The sequence below is a fragment of the Physella acuta genome, unplaced genomic scaffold (genome assembly GCF_028476545.2).
Source record: "Physella acuta isolate Inbredline_101_S28 unplaced genomic scaffold, ASM2847654v3 ptg000264l, whole genome shotgun sequence".
In the NCBI taxonomy this organism is placed as follows: Eukaryota; Metazoa; Mollusca; class Gastropoda; family Physidae; genus Physella; species Physella acuta.
The window spans coordinates 2,335,224-2,354,668 of NW_026731783.1; the positions used below are offsets into that span (position 1 = coordinate 2,335,224).

The 19,445-nt window shown below is 35.5% G+C and overlaps 2 protein-coding genes across 2 annotated transcripts; both read right to left on the reverse strand.

Annotated features, from left to right (window-relative positions):
• Nucleotides 1-1,448: 1,448 nt before the first annotated feature.
• Nucleotides 1,449-7,652, reverse strand: LOC131939088 (ligand-gated ion channel 4-like). The gene is made up of 5 exons (XM_059297320.1): nucleotides 7,635-7,652; nucleotides 6,378-6,461; nucleotides 4,743-4,912; nucleotides 3,124-3,296; nucleotides 1,449-1,720 (listed from the first exon to the last, which is right to left on the reverse strand). The coding sequence occupies exons 1-5, from the start codon at nucleotides 7,650-7,652 to the stop codon at nucleotides 1,449-1,451; spliced, it is 717 nt and encodes a 238-aa protein (XP_059153303.1).
• Nucleotides 7,653-16,671: 9,019 nt separating this feature from the next.
• Nucleotides 16,672-18,477, reverse strand: LOC131939089 (acetylcholine receptor subunit delta-like). Its single transcript, XM_059297321.1, has 2 exons — nucleotides 18,321-18,477; nucleotides 16,672-17,021 (listed from the first exon to the last, which is right to left on the reverse strand). The coding sequence occupies exons 1-2, from the start codon at nucleotides 18,475-18,477 to the stop codon at nucleotides 16,672-16,674; spliced, it is 507 nt and encodes a 168-aa protein (XP_059153304.1).
• Nucleotides 18,478-19,445: the final 968 nt, after the last annotated feature.

Sequence of the window (19,445 nt, forward strand, 5' to 3'; positions counted from 1 at the left end):
AAGTTCATTTTTTAATTACTCCACTTGCCTCTAACAGGACTCCCTTGAAACAATAACAGAGAAAAACAGATTTTAAACAACATTCCTTTTCAGAAAGTGAATCGTTTAATCTCTAATGCCCGTTAAAAACTGTGACAACACAAAGGTACGTTTAACTTGTACACGTTAGTCTGACGATTGCAATGGCGGTAAACACAAGCATCAACAGATAATAACAAACTATTTTGCACGATGTTTTCGTAAAAATACACGGGTGTTAATCGGTGCGCAATTTTTTTCTTGCAAAACTTTTATACAAATTTTAATACTTAAATCAATTTGTATGAAGCATTGGTGGTAAACTTTATAATAAGAATAAGATTCGTGTTGAAGGTAAAGCTTTGGAGTTGGAACCGTTGTACATTGTGTGCGTGCTTGTGTGTGAGATAAGTGTGTGTGTGTGTGGGGTGGGATATTCAGGTTCTTGGTAGTGCCAAGAACAATTTCCCTGCAACTTACATGGAAGTACCCGATATAATAGATGAAAGTAAAAAGCAAACACACCAAACATCCCTTACTATGCCTTTATAGACATAGATTTTTAAGAATTGCATTAACAAGTTTTAATAACAAACGTAGTGATGCAATAAAAATGATAAAATAAATGTTTTTCTTTAAATATATAATGATACACCAATTTACTTTAAAGAAAAGCGTGGGTCACTATATTATCTCTTGGATACTTTTACTAATGTTTAGGAAGAGACCCAAGCTTTTCTAGTAATTTAAATAGTAGAGTATAATTATATATTTAGTACATTATTATATAAAATCTTGTTATTAAAACGTTTTTTATGCTCATTTGTTTTCAGCACTTTAAGATTTTCATTACAATATAGTTGCAAGGCTAAAAATTATAATGAACATGATAACGCGCGGTTGTGGAAAGAGTAGCACAACTCTTTATACTAATTTGATGAATTTCAATTAATTGATCAAAAATTAATAAGGCATCCAATTAAGTCTAATTTGATGGCACATAGCATATTCTTCAAGTCTTGGCACACGTGACTACTTTGCAACGGATGTGTCAGTACCGCCCGAAATTTTGCTCGCCCGTTTCAATCTATGACGACCGACAGACTGATGACAGACTGACGACAGACTGACGACAGACTGACGACAGACTGACAACAGACTGACGACAGTCAGAGGAGGCAAGTTAAATAAAAACTTGTAAAACTAACAAAAACAGCGCAACTATTAAGGAAACAGCACAAATTCCAAAAACATATTTTAAATTCATGAAACTTATAAAAAGTTATTCAAATCAAAAGAACGTCTTTATAAAATAAGCAATTGCAGCTCGTAATTAAAAAAAAAGTTAATTTTATTAAATGTTAAAAAAAATAAATTAACATGAATATTAAGAAAAATAGTTAAATGACCTCAAGTATTACGAAAATGAGTTAAGTTAATGCAGCAGAAAAGAACACGACATTAACGACAAGCAAGGATGTGAAGTTCAATATCAGGAAGAGTTTGTTGAGTCTAGAGGCGGTGTCACCGTCACCGAACCTATCCAGCGGAAAGGACAACAAATTGAGAGCCATACATAGGTTTCTAGATAGCTGGGTCTCCTCCAGGTTGGCTCTCTGGTCCATGGAGTGCACGACTTTCACCATGCAGTTCCCGATGACTGACAGGAACGAAATCAGCAGCAGGAAGGCTATGTACACGACTGCAATAAAATGTTGAAAAGTTTAGTACGAGCAGTTGAAGAACAGTTTGTATACATGTATAGTTATGAATTCATCGTTTGGAGCTAGACTTTCCTACTTCTTCTTCGTTCTTAATTTTTTTTTATGTTGGAAAGGATTCCCTTCATCTCATGTATTACGTCAGTGGAGGAACTAGAAAAAAGGGCCACCCCGAAATTTTTTTAGGACCCCTATATATATATATATATATATATATATATATATATATATATATATATATATATATATATATATATATATATATATATATATATATATATATATATATATATATATATATATGGGGGCCTAAAAAACCATCATCCATGTGGTTTGATGTCCTCCCTTTGTTTGATTTGTACAAAAATACATTGTTCAATATGATATTATATATTGATATTATGAAAGACGTCTTTTAAATACGGTTTCACCCCCCCCCCCTTTTTCAATAATAACCTTACGTTACTGGGTTATTTCTGTAGGCTATAATATATTTCCTACTATAAATAAAGTTATACCTAGCAGGAAATTTAGCGGATAATGAAATAGTGCAGCAGTATTTTTAAGAATAACAAGACTGATTCGTTTATCGTAAAAGGTAGTAAATAAGTTTTTTAAAATTCAATTCTATAATAAGCTATGTTTGTTTTTAGCTATATTTTTGTCTGGTCGTAGCTGTTAGAGAGTTCTGTGAAAACACTTTGACACGATAGGTGCGAGATGGTTTGACTTTGAGCAATCGGAAGCTGAAGATTATTGAAGTAAGTGCTAGTCCCCGAGGATGTTTTGTCTATTATCTTTGATGTTGTCCTAGATGATATTTTGTATTGTTTCGTAGATAAAGCCAGTACAAAAGGTACATAAGGTTATTTCCTGGACCAATGGTATCCTAGCTTTGCTCTGGTAAGTTTCCTACATACTAATTTGATGAGGTTTTTTTTATTTTTAGATAATATAAAAACAATAATGTATACAGCATAATAACGCATTTAGTACTTGTCCTTTAGTTTGTTGCTTATTTTTAGGAATTTTTAAAGTCAAAACTTTTTTTTAAATAAATAATTTCTTTGGATACTATTATGAGACGGAGTGTTTTATTACCGTGTACTCTAGATTTTTCTAAAAGACTAAATTTTCTAGTGGTTGGGGGGAGGGGGGGGGGGAAACAGGAACACTTATAAAATCATGCATTTTCTTTATGAGTTATATTTTGTTCTGGTGGGGGGGGGGATCTCTTTCCCCCCTGAAGAGGTGCCTGAAAGAAACTGTGGATTAGGATTACAGTGCTTATACAAATACAATGGGCTTGCTATACGTGTATAAAAGCTTATGCTAACTAGTAATTATAACTCTAAATTATCTTTAAGAAAATGAATATACCAACCTAAGTACGGGATATTAATTGAGTCTTTCGGTAAGTCTTCATATATCATGTTGAGGAACATCGTAAACGACAGCAAGACGGCGATTGCAAAGGAAATCTTCTCATTCACATGAGGTGGTAATAGAAAGGAGAAGAGTCCCAGGATAGACAGCATGATGACGGGAGCCAGTAGCCTAGATGGGATCAATATTTGTAGGGAATCAGCAACATCACCATCATCACCATCATCATCATCATCATCATCATCAACAACACCATTATCATCATCATCATAATCATCACCATCATTATCATCGTCATCATCATCATCATCATCATCATCATCATCGTCATCATCATCATTATCATCATCATCATCATCATCATCATCATCACCATTATCATCATCATCTTTATCATCATTATTATTATCATCATCATCATCATCATCATCATCATCATCATCATCATCATCATCTCCATCATCATCATCATCATCATCATCATCATCATCATCATCATCATCATCATCATCATCATCATCATTCTTACTTCTTCTTCGTTCTTAATTTTAGTCTTGAAAGGTATTGCCCCCAACAAAATTACGTATACGTGTCAACTGGTTATCTGCTATTGAGGCCGCTGACTCCGATTTCAGCCTGGTTTATTTTTTGATTTGCATAGATAGCCTTTGTCCAACCAAGAACAAAAAAACGTTTATTTTCATTTGTTTACCATTGATAAAATTGGTGTCCCCCGGTTTGATCGTTACTAATACAACCACTTAGCGACGCTATTGTAGGTATAGTGTGTGATTTGGTTTACAACTACTCACCAACAATAGAGCTCTCTGAAAGCTTATCGGGGGACTTCACACACAAATAAAAAACAAAAACAATGCGTCTCTAACAATACTCACGATATCAGTCTGTAACAATACTCATGATATCAGTCTCTAACAATACGATATCAGTCTGTAACAATACTCAAGATGTCAGTCTGTAACAATACTCAAGATGTCAGTCTGTAACAATACTCATGATATCAGTCTCTAACAATACTCACGATATCAGTCTGTAACAATACTCACGATATCAGTCTCTAACAATACTCACGATATCAGTCTGTAACAATACTCATGATATAAGTCTGTAACAATTCTCATGATATCAGTCTCTAACAATACTCAAGATGTCAGTCTGTAACAATACTCACGATATCAGTCTGTAACAATACTCACGATATCAGTCCGTAACAATACTCACGATATCAGTCTGTAACAATACTCACGATATGAATCGCTAACAATACTCACGATATGAATCTGTAACAATACTCACGATATCAGTCTGTAACAATACTCACGATATCAGTCTGTAACAATACTCATGATATAAGTCTGTAACAATACTCACGATATCAGTCTCTAATAATACTCATGATATAAGTCTGTAACAATACTCACGATATCAGTCTCTAACAATACTCACGATATCAGTCTGTAACAATACTCACGATATCAGTCTCTAACAGTACTCATGATATCAGTCTCTAACAATACTCAAGATGTCAGTCTGTAACAATACTCACGATATGAATCGGTAACAATACTCACGATATGAGTCCGTAACAATACTCACGATATGATGAGGTACGCAGGCCGTCGCTTTAATTTTAGCCTTAAGAGCAACATCTTGTAGGTACGATTGTTGCTGTATAAATACACACCCTGGACTCCATCAGGCCGAACCACGAACTCGTTGTTAAGGACAAACCGATCCATATTAATAGGGTTAAGCCCTGTTATGATCTATGGAATAGGGTAAAAAGTTTGAAACAAAGAACCAAAACACAATTTTCAGATCTATTAATATGAAAAAAGTTGGGTACTGAAGCTTGGCTTTAAGTCAGTTGTGACGCTAGTTTAAGCTACATAAATTACTGGACACACTTGAAGTCATAACAAGCTCTAACATAGCGACATCTATCCCAGAATCCGCTACTGCTTCAGAGGCGTAGCGACCCTTCCCGGCGCCCGGGGACAAACTTTTCGATTTGCACACCCCACCCCCGTCAAGATTTCTCGATTTGCACCCCCCCCCCTTCAAGATTTCGATTTCCACCCCCTCCCCCCCACTCAAACTTTTTATTTGCACCCCCACCTCAAGATTTCGATTTGCACCCCCCCCCTCAAACTTTCAATTTGCACCCCCCTCAACCTTTCAATTTATTTTTCCAACCCATTTTGGCGCCCCCTAAGGTCGGCGCCCCTCCCCTCGCTACGCTACTGTACTGCTTTTGTGTTGTTTGTCACTCTACCAGTTAACACATTCCCATAGTGATCTTTCTCAAAAAGAAAATTCATAAAGACATGTTTTCGACCCACTATCTCAGAGCACCGGCTTAATGACCTTTTTCGTCTTACGATCGAAAATAAATTTACAAAAAAAAAAAAAATGAATATTGAAGACTTGATTGACAATCTTGTGAAAGGTAAAGCTAGGATATCAAAATTTACAAAATAATACATTTCTCTAAAGAACAACAATACAATTTGCAGCAGTGAAATAATATGCCTACATGTTTGTAGGTGTGTTAATTAGTTTTAACTCACTGCCGTTTAAAATTCAATCTTTTTTTGCACTACAAAAATGAGTTTTTTATTTTATTTACATTCTTAGTTGCTTAAAACAAAATATTCAAAGTCAAGTTTTGTTTTTATCGAGGAAAGTACAAATTCATTATCATTTTCCCCTTATAACTTTCAAAAATATTTGGTCCAGCCTGTAGCAGCTTATTTATTTAACGTAATGATCTGCGACTTGAGTACGAATTAACACTAGCATTCTCCGCGTATCATACTCTCAATCATAAAATAGGCCGCACACTAGAATCGTCTCATGTTTGAGTTTGGTTGGAAGATGACCCCACCCACCAGAGGCGTAGCGATGGGGGGGCAGGGGGGTACATATGTCCCCGGGCGCCGACCTTAGGGGGCGCCAAAATGGGTTGTAAAAACAAATTAAAATGTCATTTTAGCTGCATTTTTTAATTATAAATAGTTTAAGGGGGCGCCAAATTGAAAGTTTGTCTCCGGGCGCCGGGAAGGGTCGCTACGCCTCTGCCACCCACACCTCCCACACAAACTCTTGTAATGACAATTTCCCTCAACACGCATTAGCAATAGAAACCAGTGTAAACTTTACCAGTCAAGATTGTTATTTGTGTCTGGTTTTAGCAAAGTTAATGTTACTACAGAAAGTTACGCAACTTACGTTAATATCTGAAACGTCATTCATCCACGCAATGACTCTAATATCACACATGTTCTCATCAAAAGGATACTTGGAAATATCCACCTGGAATAATATATTGATATTAATCAGCACAGTTTGAATGCGCTAGAACAGACCGTTGCTATTATCTAAAACAAATATTTAAAAATATTTGTTTCATGTAACGTCACTATCTTTCGTCAAGTAACTTTTAAAATGTTTTCTCTAAAGCTTTCTTGTCAGACAGACAGAATAGTAAAACTGATATATAGTGAAACGGTTATCTATATATATAATTCTCTTCTGGGAGACGCTAGAAAACAAGCTGTAAGCGCGCTCCCTACTACCCCCACCCCTACATTGTCTTAGTGAGCTGTGTTCACTCTAAATGTTTACAAGCAGAGCTGGGTTTAGTGACGACTATTAGGGGCAGATAATTTAGTTTGAAACGATTTTAAACGTAGGGGGGGGGGGGTAACTAAGTGGGGGCGGGGGAGGAGGGGGTGGTGGTTATCGTCCTTAACGAGCTACTTATAGTGTTTTAAAGAAATATTTTCAGTGGCAGCGTTGGTAGTGTCGAATTCACATATTATGAATTACTGAAAAGTAGAAAAAACAACAACTAAATAGCGGCGTATGATACACCGCGGGTCGGCTCGTTTATTTTAAAACCACTGTTTACTATGTTCACTGTTGACATTAGGGTATTAAATTTTAACTTTAGGTATTAGATTATGATCTTGACATATGTATTAGTTACATATTAGTGAATTACAAAATTGAAATTCGGTACCTCATCTTGTTGTGATGCGTTTTTATACGTATAAGTAATAAAGTCTATTGAAGAAGCAAAGTATTTAAAATAAAATCTATTATTAGTACGCCAAAATATCTCTATACTTTGTTCCTTCAAGAAGTAAAGATTTCCTGTTTAGACCTAGCGATCCATTGGGCAGATGTAGTAGAATTTACATGTTTCATTAAACGCCTTTATTTTCCCTAACATGAACTTTCCCATCATAACTAGGTGAATTCAAGGACGTTCTACTGACTTTGACCCGGATTCCAACTCTGGTCATCTGGGTTAGTAGCCTAGCGCTCTACCGCTAAGGGCCACGCCGACCCGTATACATTTTGGCCTTGTTTATGTTTAAATTTTGTCTCAATTAAATGCCGAACAACATGAGAAATATCGATAGAATGGCAGGAACACGGAGAGGGAAATCTACACACACAGTGACTTGAAGATATACCTACATTGCAAGACACCTTCATGTTGGTCACTTGTTCCCATGTGACACGACCCAGAAATCTACACACACACACAGTGACTTGAAGCTATACCTACATTGCAAGACACCTTCATGTTTGTCTCTGGTTCCCATGTGACACGACCCAGAAATCTACACACACACACTGACTTGAAGATATACCTACATTGCAAGACACCTTCATGTTTGTCTCTGGTTCCCATGTGACACGACCCAGAAATCTACACACACACACAGTGACTTGAAGATATACCTACATTGCAAGACACCTTCATGTTGGTCACTGGTTCCCATGTGACACGACCCATCGAGTTGACTTTTACTAGCAGCTCATCGCTACCTAGGTAGACGCCCTGGATGCTACCACAAGAAATGAGAATCAATTTGTTTTTTTTTATGTGTTTCTGGATAAGTGATCCTAGATGTATTAAAACATACAGAGAGCACTACAAATTGTTGTGGACCTGTAAAAATTGGTTTATTAACTATCACCTTAATTTTAAAATTCAACACCTAATGGATTTTACAAATGTTAAACCATCTATGAAACAATAAAATAAATAGTACGTTTAAATAAATAAATATATAATTACATAAACAAATATATATATATATATATATATATATATATATATATATATATATATATATATATATATATATATATATATATATATATATATATATATATAACAAGTTTTATATTGGTTCTTATAAAATCAAAAATAAATTCTCCCTATTAGCATTTTTAGTTAAATTTCAAAATCCTAAGTCTTATTGAAATATTAATTTCCGTCATATTACCCTGACATTGGTATTCTACGTGTACAAAACATTATTATTATTCTTTTATACCATGATTATTATTATTATTATTATTATTATTATTATTATTATTATTATTATTATTATTATTTTCATTAAATTATTATTTTCATTAAATTATTATTCTTTTATATCATGCTTATAATTATAAAACTTCTCACTATTACTATTTTCATTACAGACATTATCATTCAATTGAACAAACGACCGTATAGCAGTAACGTAGCGAGGGGGGGGGGGAAACTATGTCCCCGGGCGCCGACCTTAGGGGGCGCCAAAATGGGTTGGAAAAATAAATTGAAATGTTGAGGGGGGTGAAAGTAAAAAGTTTGAGGGGGGGGGGGTGCAAATCGAAATCTTGAGGGTGGGTGCAAATCAAAAAGTTTGTCCCCGGGCGCCGGGAATGGTCGCTACACCTCTGCCGTATAGAAATGTAATCTATAATGTCCACGACCGCTATCTACCCTACCTGTTGTAGATCGCGATGTCTGGTTTCCACACTCGGGGTTCGGGTACTATGATCTCCTTTATTCCCCCATACTCTGCAGGTTTCCAGACCAAGATCTCATCATACCATCTCTTGTAAACATTTTAGGTTTAAATGTTGTAAAGCAAATGAGTATTAGCATACACATATAGATGCTATTCTTAAGTATTCAATCACCCGGAGACTATAGGGTAGGGTTAGTAGCTATTTCAAGTGGCCAGAATCAAATCAGCACTCTTAGCTCTACCCATATATATATATATATATATATATATATATATATATATATATATATATATATATATATATATATGTGTGTGTGTGTGTGTTAAAATATTTCTATCACATTCTTTCAATTTTACCCGATTTACTTTGTCCCTAACATCTAACAAAATGCCCTCGTTCTTATAATCACAGATTGCTTACACTATAGTAACAGATTGCTTACACTATAATTACAGATTGCTTACACTATAATTACAGATTGCTTACAATATAATTACAGATTGCTTACACTATAATTACAGATTTCTTACAATATAATTACAGATTGCTTACATTATAATTACAGATGGCTTACACTATAGTTACAGATTGCTTACAATATAATTACAGATTGCTTACAATATAATTACAAATGGCTTACACTATTGAAACGTGGGACATTAAAAATTATTTACTCACAAAGGTCATAAATCCACTGAACTCAAGCAGCTGTAGCTTGATGTCCTGTAGAGAAGAAAAGCCTGTGTTATAAAGCTTGACTAGCAGGTTGTAGGTTATATGGACACTAGCGGTATAGGGGGCTCCAGTGGAGTCAAGGTGTAAACTAAATTCGAGCTTTGACATGGACGATATAAAAGTTGTGAGGGGGGGGGGGGGGGGGGCTATTGTCCAGGTGGCGTATGATGTGCGTGGTGCGGGGGGGGGGGGGATTGTCAAATTGTCAAAGGGTGTTATATTCCAGGGATTTTTATTACAGTGGGGTTATTTTTCATTGGTTAATATTGAAGGCCGGTGCTTGTCTAGGGTTTTTTTTTCGGTCGGGGTTCGGGGAGGGTTTATGTCCAGGGGTTTATGTTGCGTGTGTGTGTGTGGGGGGGGGGGGTATTTGTCAAGAAGTTTGTGCTAACTGGGAAAAAAAGGCAACACACGAGTTTAATGAGCACAAGCAAAGTGAGTATCATAAATAGCGATTTTATTTTCCCAGAATCGTAAATCCGTTATGGTGATACAAAAAGTGAACATATTACCATAACAACATCGCATTGATCTCATCTTTATGTGAAAAATTAAAGAAAAATCGTTTAAGATCATCTTAAGGCATCTCTTGCGCCACCCTTCCCCATCTCCCCAAGAACGTCTACTGTCTCTCCTGAATAAATACAATTTATATAGGATATATTTTCTTTTACCCCTGTCAGCCCCCACCCTCAAAAATTTGAAGTGCCCCCCCCCCGCCCTATCCCCGAAGAAGAAGTGAATTTTGGGAAATTCGGAGTTGGAGGATCATTTCCCAATGCTTTGTCTCTTTCGTCCCAATATCCCCGTGTCATTATTCTATTTGTATCTGTGTCTGTATTGTCTTATCAACGACGGGACTACGTAATGACTGGCACACAGCCTTATTGCCCGATACTACAACGGCCTTGATGCCGGTACACTGACTTGTGTAAAGAGTTTTCTCCCATCATAAAACTTACCAGTTGTAGTATCGTGTCTAGGACGAGTGTAAAGTCTCCTATCGTAAAACTTACCAGTTGTAGTATCGTGTGTAGGACGAGTGTGAAGTATCCCATCATAAAACTTACCAGTTGTAGTATCGTGTCTAGGTCGAGTGTTAAGTCTCCCATCAAAAAACTTACCAGTTGTAGTATCGTGTGTAGGACGGGTGTGAAGTATCCCATCATAAAACTTACCAGTTGTAGTATCGTGTCTAGGACGAGTGTAAAGTCTCCCGTCATAAAACTTACCAGGTGTAGTATCGTGTCTAGGTCGAGTGTTAAGTCTCCCATCATAACTTACCAGTTGTAGTATCATGTCTAGGTCGAGTGTTAAGTCTCCCATCATAACTTACCAGTTGTAGTATCGTGTCTAGGATGAGTGTTAAGTATCCCATCATAACTTACCAGGTGTAGTATCGTGTCTAGGTCGAGTGTTAAGTCTCCCATCATAACTTACCAGTTGTAGTATCGTGTCTAGGATGAGTGTTAAGTCTCCCATCATAACTTACCAGTTGTAGTATCGTGTGTAGGACGAGTGTGAAGTATCCCATCATAACTTACCAGTTGCAGTATCGTGTCTAGGATGAGTGTTAAGTCTCCCATCATAACTTACCAGTTGTAGTATCGTGTCTAGGATGAGTGTTAAGTCTCCCATCATAACTTACCAGTTGTAGTATCGTGTCTAGGATGAGTGTTAAGTCTCCCATCATAACTTACCAGTTGTAGTATCGTGTCTAGGTCGAGTGTTAAGTCTCCCATCAAAAAACTTATCAGTTGTAGTATCGTGTGTAGGACGAGTGTGAAGTATCCCATCATAAAACTTACCAGGTGTAGTATCGTGTCTAGGACGAGTGTGACTTCCACGGTGATATTCTGGCTGTAGTTGCGGCTGGGCCGGATGTACTTGCTGTATGTCTGAAACAGGTCCTTGTGTAGCCTAAACATATCTGCGACCCTCCCTGAGCAAGTGGAACATTGAACGAAAAGCCCATATCGATTATATGTACATACCTTTAGCAAGTAAATAATAAAAGCAAACTGTATTAGTTAGTTATTTGGTACGGCTAATCGAAAAGTAAAATAATTTCTTTAAAAAAGAAACCTTGGTTGATTATGTAAGATATCACATAAGCGACCGATACATTTACTAAAGAAAGCAATTTAAAAAAAATAAGTTTTCGTCCGTGCATTTAAAAAGAATATTAGTGAAATTGTTTTGATATATGTTGATATAAATTGATATAAATTCGTTCTTAATTAAGTCGACGCTACACGCTACTACAGATATTTGCTTTAAAACCCAATCAATCGCTTGCAATCTCTAAACGATAATTATCTGCACCTGTTTAGCCCGTGGCCAGTTCCAGCGCAAGAAACCACCCAGAATAGACCAAAATCTAACCGAGTGATAGCGATTATTTCGTCTTGTTATTTTTCTTTAAATTAAATTTAGTAATATTTTAATTCAATTTTAACCACTAAGCCAATGTCTAATTGGATTAAAAATTAGATATTATTGCATTGTCATCGGAAAAATGTGCATTTAATTCATACTCGTATGTATTACATCCTTGGGTTCACCTGGTTCTAATAGGTACATAGCTAAGATTAAGCCGCCTGAGCATAGTTTTGACCACACTATTACTTCATTTGTCGAGGTCACAGAAACAGATGAACTATATTTCATCTGCCAGGTTTGAAATGGTAACTTCACTTTTATTTTATAACTTCGAAGAAAATTCCAGGTCTTTAAATTCTCTGAGCTGTGTGGTAGTTTGAAGTAGGGGCAGTGGCGTCACAACGTAGGAGGGGGGGGGGGAGTGGGGCGGCGGGTGCGGTCTGCACCTAATGACACCATTTAGAATATGACACGAAAGTAAAAACATGATTGTGAAATTTAATGTCGAAACATTTTTTTAAAATCCACTTTAAATATTTTAGAAAAAAAAAAGTGGGAAGAGTGATGACACCAAACTGAAAATGCAAAATTGTTGGGGGGGGGGGGGGTTTATACCCTAAATTACCGCACCGGATGACGTCCGTCCTGCTGTCGCCCATGTGTGGTTCAATACTCCACGAAAATCGCCATCTTCTGAATCTTGTTGAGCTGTTGATGAATGTTCTAAATGTTAAGTATGAAGTGTTGGCCGTGTCAAAAAAAATCTTTTAATTTGTGTTATGTAATGCATACACCTATCTAAAGAGTTGATAGGTTTCAGTGGCGTAGCCAGGATCGTCGCAAGGGGGGGGGGGGGGGTTCCAATTTTTACCCTGGGACGAACTTTCGATTTGCACCCCTCCCTCAAACTTTCGATTTACACCCCCCCTCAAACTTTCGATTTGCACCCCCCCCTCAAACTTTCGATTTGCACCCCCACCCCCTCAAACTTTCGATTTGCACCCCACTCATACTTTTTATATATATACCGAGGGGTCTATGGGGGGTTATGACCCCCCGTAACCCCCCCCCCTGCCTACGCCACTGATAGGTTTTATTGTTGAAAAAATTCCTGAACTTAGTCAACCACATATTTGTATTAATCTCGTTAAACCTACAGGTATCAACTTGTTCAGGTACTAATAAAAGAAGAAACCACAGCTCCAATGGTACCATTTTTCAGGAATTCGAATAATTTAATTTTGAATACCGATTCCCGACTTCACAAGATAAGCCAGATAAATTCATAAATATTCCTCATTTGTCTTTTTTTAAGCTGGGAGGCATTATACTGTTTCCATTTTAAAGCCCAATCCGTTTTAACATACATCAAGTAAGAAAACATCAGCTAAACGCAACAAAGAACTCTTTTTAAAAAGAAATTATGCTTGCTATGGCGCACTTGTGTTGAAAGGTGCATTATTTTATAAACTTTTTATCAAAGTAATTCAGAAGCGAAAAACAACATGAGATGCGTTTAAAATTTTATTTTGGTTATGATAACATAGTGACACTTTTCTTTATTGTTTAGTTATGTAAATAGTGGCGCAAAATAATATATTTAAAGAAAACCCTGCTTTTTCTTTTTGGATTTGCTTCCATAGTCTTCGTCCATTCAAGAATAAACTACTAGGCAGTTTTTCCCCACAGCTATTAAGCATAATCTGTTCGTTGGTTCGAATTAGCAGCTTCTCGGTTCCTCACCCATGAGCTTTACCGGCCCGAACAAGCCAACACCTTAGCTTTTTAATAATTATGCACTAAAAAGGATAAAAATAAATAATTTTCTTTAAATATATAATATTTAACCACTATTTCTATAACTTAAAGAAACGCCTGAGGCGCTTTTCAAATTTTTGTAAAGATATTCAACAGATAATATAGTGACCAACGCTTTTTTTACTTATTTAAAAACAGAGTTCAAAATTAAAACGTTCTTTTAATGATATTTTTCAATAGGCTACTTGAATTCTTTTAATACAAGAGAATTGAACTGAAAACAATTGCGCACCAAATGAAAACAAACAATATGCGTATAATAGCAATGTAAACAGTACTTTATATAAAAAACTTTCATTAATTCATAAAAAAATTAAGTCAAATTTGATGGCATATTGCATTGTCATTAAATCTTTACCCACTAAATTTAAAAGAAATTGATAAGATAGAAGTATTGGACGTTTGGCTCGCCTTTTTCGATTAGTGAAAAACTGAGGAAGCAAGGTAAATACAAGCTTGTAAGAAAAAATATTTTCGCTGGTTACAGAGTTTGATGTTTTATTGGAAATTCCCGTTGGAGGGATTTCGCACAACTTATCAAGATTTGGTTAGTTTAAAGCAACATATGAGACAGCCTGTTTTAACCAGTTAAATTACACGCTAAAATGTAATAGTATGTTAAGTTTTTCAAAGTTAATTTAAATAAATTAAAGAAATTCAAATGTCGCTTCGCTCAAACTCTATGGCAGAAAAATAAAATAAGATAAAAGCAAAGATGTTAGCTGCATTTGGTGAACAATGCTAGTATTGGCTTTTTCTAAACTTGGTTTTCTTTGTCTATTTTTAATGGACGCCAGCGAGAAAAGTCTCAAAGGAATTTGACAGGCCCATAAATTAAGTAAAAAATCATGCACGGCGTAGTTACAATTAATATTGTTTTAAAATCCTGTCTGTCTAGTTTATTTCGGACTTTACTAAAAATTGGATGTATTTGATGTTTTTAATATTTTCGGTAACTAAATATAAATTTAAATAAACCCAGAGTGATCTCCCCTAAACTTTCTCGAATATTCTTATATATCTTGGAATATAAACATGATTTTTAATTACTTAAATTTTTTAAAAATTCATAAAAAACGTTTTAATAACAAGCTTTTATGTAATAATGCACTAAAAAGTAGAAAATAAATTATAGACTACAATTTAAATAACTATAAAGAAAAGCGTGGGTCACTTAAGTATCTATTGGATACCTTTACTAATGTTAAGGAAGACACCCACGCTTTTCTTTATAGTTATTTAAATAGTAGTCTATAATTTATTTTCTACTTTTTAGTGCATTATTACATAAAAGCTTGTTATTAAAACGTTTTTTATGAATTTTTTTTCAGTACTTTACATGTTTTATTTATAATAGAGTTACATGACTAAAAACCATTGCGCGTCTACTGAACGTGATGGCGCAGCTATTGAACGTACCGTGATGGCGCAGCTATTGAACGTGATGACGCGTGTGGTGTGGTTGGCTAGACTTGCCTACTAATTCGGTCCAAATTTTAATTAATTCATAAAAAATTAATTAGGCATCCAATTAAGTCAAATTTAGTTTCAGATTGCATTGTCTTCATGTCTTGACCCACGTGCCAACTTTGAATCGTATCGGACAAATAGAACTGTTTGAATTTTCACTCCTGCGTTTCGGTCTAGACAGACTGACGACAGACTGACGAGGAAGTGAGTTAAATAAAAGCTTGTAAAAATAGAATAGAATCTCATAGAAAAAAAAATTGCGCACCAAGCGAACGCCAAAACAAAATGCGCATAATAGTGCGCAATATTATTAGTACTTTATAAATTTACATGTGTTTTTTGAGAAATAGGAAATAGCGTAAATTAGTACTTCCGGTCATTGGAAATTACTCAAAATTTGACATAAGGTAGAAAATTAAATCTTTTACTTACTTGTGAAATTTCATTTATCTATCTGAAATAGTACTCAAGTTATAGGCTTTTGAAAAATTCAAAGTAGAAAAAGTACCACTTCCGTTTATCGGAAATCACTCAAAAGTTTATATGGATCTACGATTTTGATAAAATATTTATATATGAAATTTCATCAACGTAGCTGTAACGGTACTTAAGTTATCGGGTTTAAACACAGACAGACAGACACACACACACACACACAGACACAGACATACGGACAAGATTGCAAAATTATGTTTTTCCGTATCAGTGAGGTGTAAAACGTCGAGATTTGTAAAAATCTCGACGTTTTTTTTTTGCACGATTACAACACTTTCTCTATACTACGTATATACGAGAAAGTAAAAAAAGCAAAAAGAATTTGGTTTCCACGTGTAAAGGCGACATAAACAATGGCATCCTGCTATTCGATAGGCTGTCATACATTTTATTGTACACATTGTAATCTAAATAAAGAAAAACTAGGTCATGGGGTTTAAATTTGCATTGTTATTTAAAAACTTGATCTGCAAAGTTTAGTAAACAAATAGTTATCGATCACTAAGTTACTGTACATCCAATCAATATTTGTCTTACGAAAGTGAAACCTCCGGTTATAACTTAGGTTTCATGAAAAGAAATAGAAATGTAGCCTTAAACTCAAAAAATTATTTTCAAGTTCTCTGGATTTGCAACTTTTATAGCATTTATTCTTAAAATATAAAATTTCTAAATTAATTTTAGGCTCAAGTTTTTTTTTTTTTTTTTTTTTTTTACGGTCTAAATCTAAAAAGCACGTTTTTATTCCATGTCAACAACATTATGGAAGGATTCTCGTCAACTCGCTGGTGTCCATTGAAACCAACTATGAAAACATAAGCCAAGCTATCACAACAGAGACGAGAATTAATAAGAAAATATTAAGAAGCAGGAAAAATCTGTTCAGCTTAAAGGCTATGGTGCCTTGTCCAAGGACTTGGCCTGTGATACTCCTACGTTGAGCAGGAGGAATGAACTCTACGTTGTTGTAATCCAAACAATTATGTGCATTCTTGTCTGTCAAACTTGCGGTTAACTCCCCTTGTTTGTTGTCTTCAACTTCAGCAGCTCTGCCCTCAACATTTTTCTTTTTGTCCCGTCTATGGACGATTATAACCAGGGCATTTCCGGCGACAGCAAGGAAGGAGAACACAAGCAGGAATACGATGTACACAACTGTAGAAATATAAGGCTGGTTAATTTTAATACATTATTGTTGTTACGTTTTATTTTAAATATTTACAATATAAAAATGTACTATTAAATCAGAAATTAAATACAAACGAAACATATTTATTTCTTCCTGAATTGATGGAATTTTAATTTGAAACCACATGAGAAAGTATATACTTAATAGACGTTTAATGGGTTTATAATAATCTACTTTAGGTTAATATTAGATACGAAAGATCTTCTAAAAATACTCTGTTAGAATCAGTTGAACAACTTCGTACATTACATTGTTCGTCAACAATATCTAATTTCATGTTAATAACTTTATATATAATGATAATTATAATTGTCAAACATACGTCAGTCACATTGCAGCTCAATTATGAGGTTGATTCTACAACTATTTCCAATGGTAACTTTGTCATCACCAAATTCTGTCTCATCCACATTTCAATAGCTATAAGCTGATCCTGAGATAACTTCTATAATTATCCTCTGCAGAAAGTAAAAGTAAAGTGCCCTTTCGTACTTTCGATTCATGAAAGAATAGTTTACCTCTTTCATTGACCGAGACATATGGAAAGCTAGAGTGGTCATAACATTGCCAAGCCGCCTCTACTTCCTCTAATGTAAGCCAAGTACTTAGGAGAACTTGTTAGACTCAGGGATCTAAACTCTAGACTTTCGGGTTAGCAGTCGAACGCTCTACCATTCGACCACGCCGTGGTTCTAACTATCCTAGGTAATAACACGTATTTTTTTGTCTACCCCCTCCTTTTATGTCAGTTCGCCGGGCTTGCTCTGCTTATTTTCCACCTACGGATTATCCCACAATCCATCTATTATATATAAAATGATGTATACACCTTCACACATTGTCTGTTTCTCCTTTGTAATATTACAACACTCGGATCCTTTCGAGGCATGTATAAAGCTGATTGTATTTTAATAAAAGATACTATGAATTGCAAGTTGCATTGTTTTAGTTCGCTGTAGGTTGTTTTTCCTGTGGCTGTAATTACTTGTATGTCTGGAGTCGTCCATTCCTTGTATGAGAAAAATATTTCCCTGGTAGATAAATTATCAACTTCCTCCATAAGTGTTTAATAGATAATCCTCGTCATCTTTTCCTTTTGTGCCAAAGACACATTGCGCCAATTAATAGATAATACCAACAGCATATACTTTGATGACTAGTTTTTCGTTTAGTGAGATAAAGATTTGAGATACTCGAATAAAACTTGGAGCAGTATAATCTAACTAATGACTGGGAATGAAAAAAAAGACAAAGTCTAAACCAACCTAGTAGAGAAATGTGGTCTGACGTTTGAGGCAGGTCGTTGTCAATGACACTGAGAAACACGGTGAACGACAGAAGGATGGTGATGGCGAGTGAGACTTTCTCCGTCTCTTCCGGTGATAGAAAGAAGGAGAAGACGCTCAGGACAGCCAACAGCATAATGGGCATCAGTAGCCTGGATGGGATAAAGTATAATGGGCATCAGTAGCCTGGATGGGATAAAGTATAATGGGCATCAGTAGCCTGGATGGGATAAAGTAGAATGGGCATCAGTAGCCTGGATGGGATAAAGTATAATGGGCATCAGTAGCCTGGATGGGATAAAGTATAATGGGCATCAGTAGCCTTGATAGGATAAAGACATTATCAGTGTAAGCAGCTTGCATGGTATATACTATGATAGGCATCAGTTACCTAGATGTGACTCTTCATCGTTCATAGTTGAGTCAACACATTTTTCTATCACAAGCTACACTTTCACTATACTTATAAGTGTTTAACATACTCACGTGATAGCGAGGTAGGTCGGCCTCCTCTGCAGTTTAATCCTGAAACAGATGTACTTGTAGACTTTACCATGGTGGCTGAGTTTATATATGTCCACTCCATCCGATCTCACCCAGTACTCCTTGTTGGGCGTAAAGGAACGCATACTAATAGGGTCAGGATTGGCTGTCAGCTATAGAGAAATGATAGTCACGATTATAAGATGAATAAATGAGAGATGGTAAGGAAATGAATTGCGTGAAGAGGTTGTTGTTAATACTTGAAGAACTATGCTGAGATCTATATTAATTGTTTTATACGCTTTTAACTAGTTATTGTGAACAATGGAAAGTGTACATCATATTGGTTTGTGTGTGAATAAGCTCGATTCCGCTCCTGTATACAGGACATGTTGTATCGAAAGCCGTCTAAAATAAAGATTTTGTAGATGACTATTGTGTTTAGTTTATGCCAAAAAATTATTTGTTTACTTGGAAATATTCCTAGAAAAATTCAAAATATATACGACATCACAAATTAAACAGTTGACACGTAATTACATAGCGCCAGCACCAGTTACAAACGTTGTCAAACAATTACATACCGTGATTACCAATTACATTAGTTGACACATAATTACA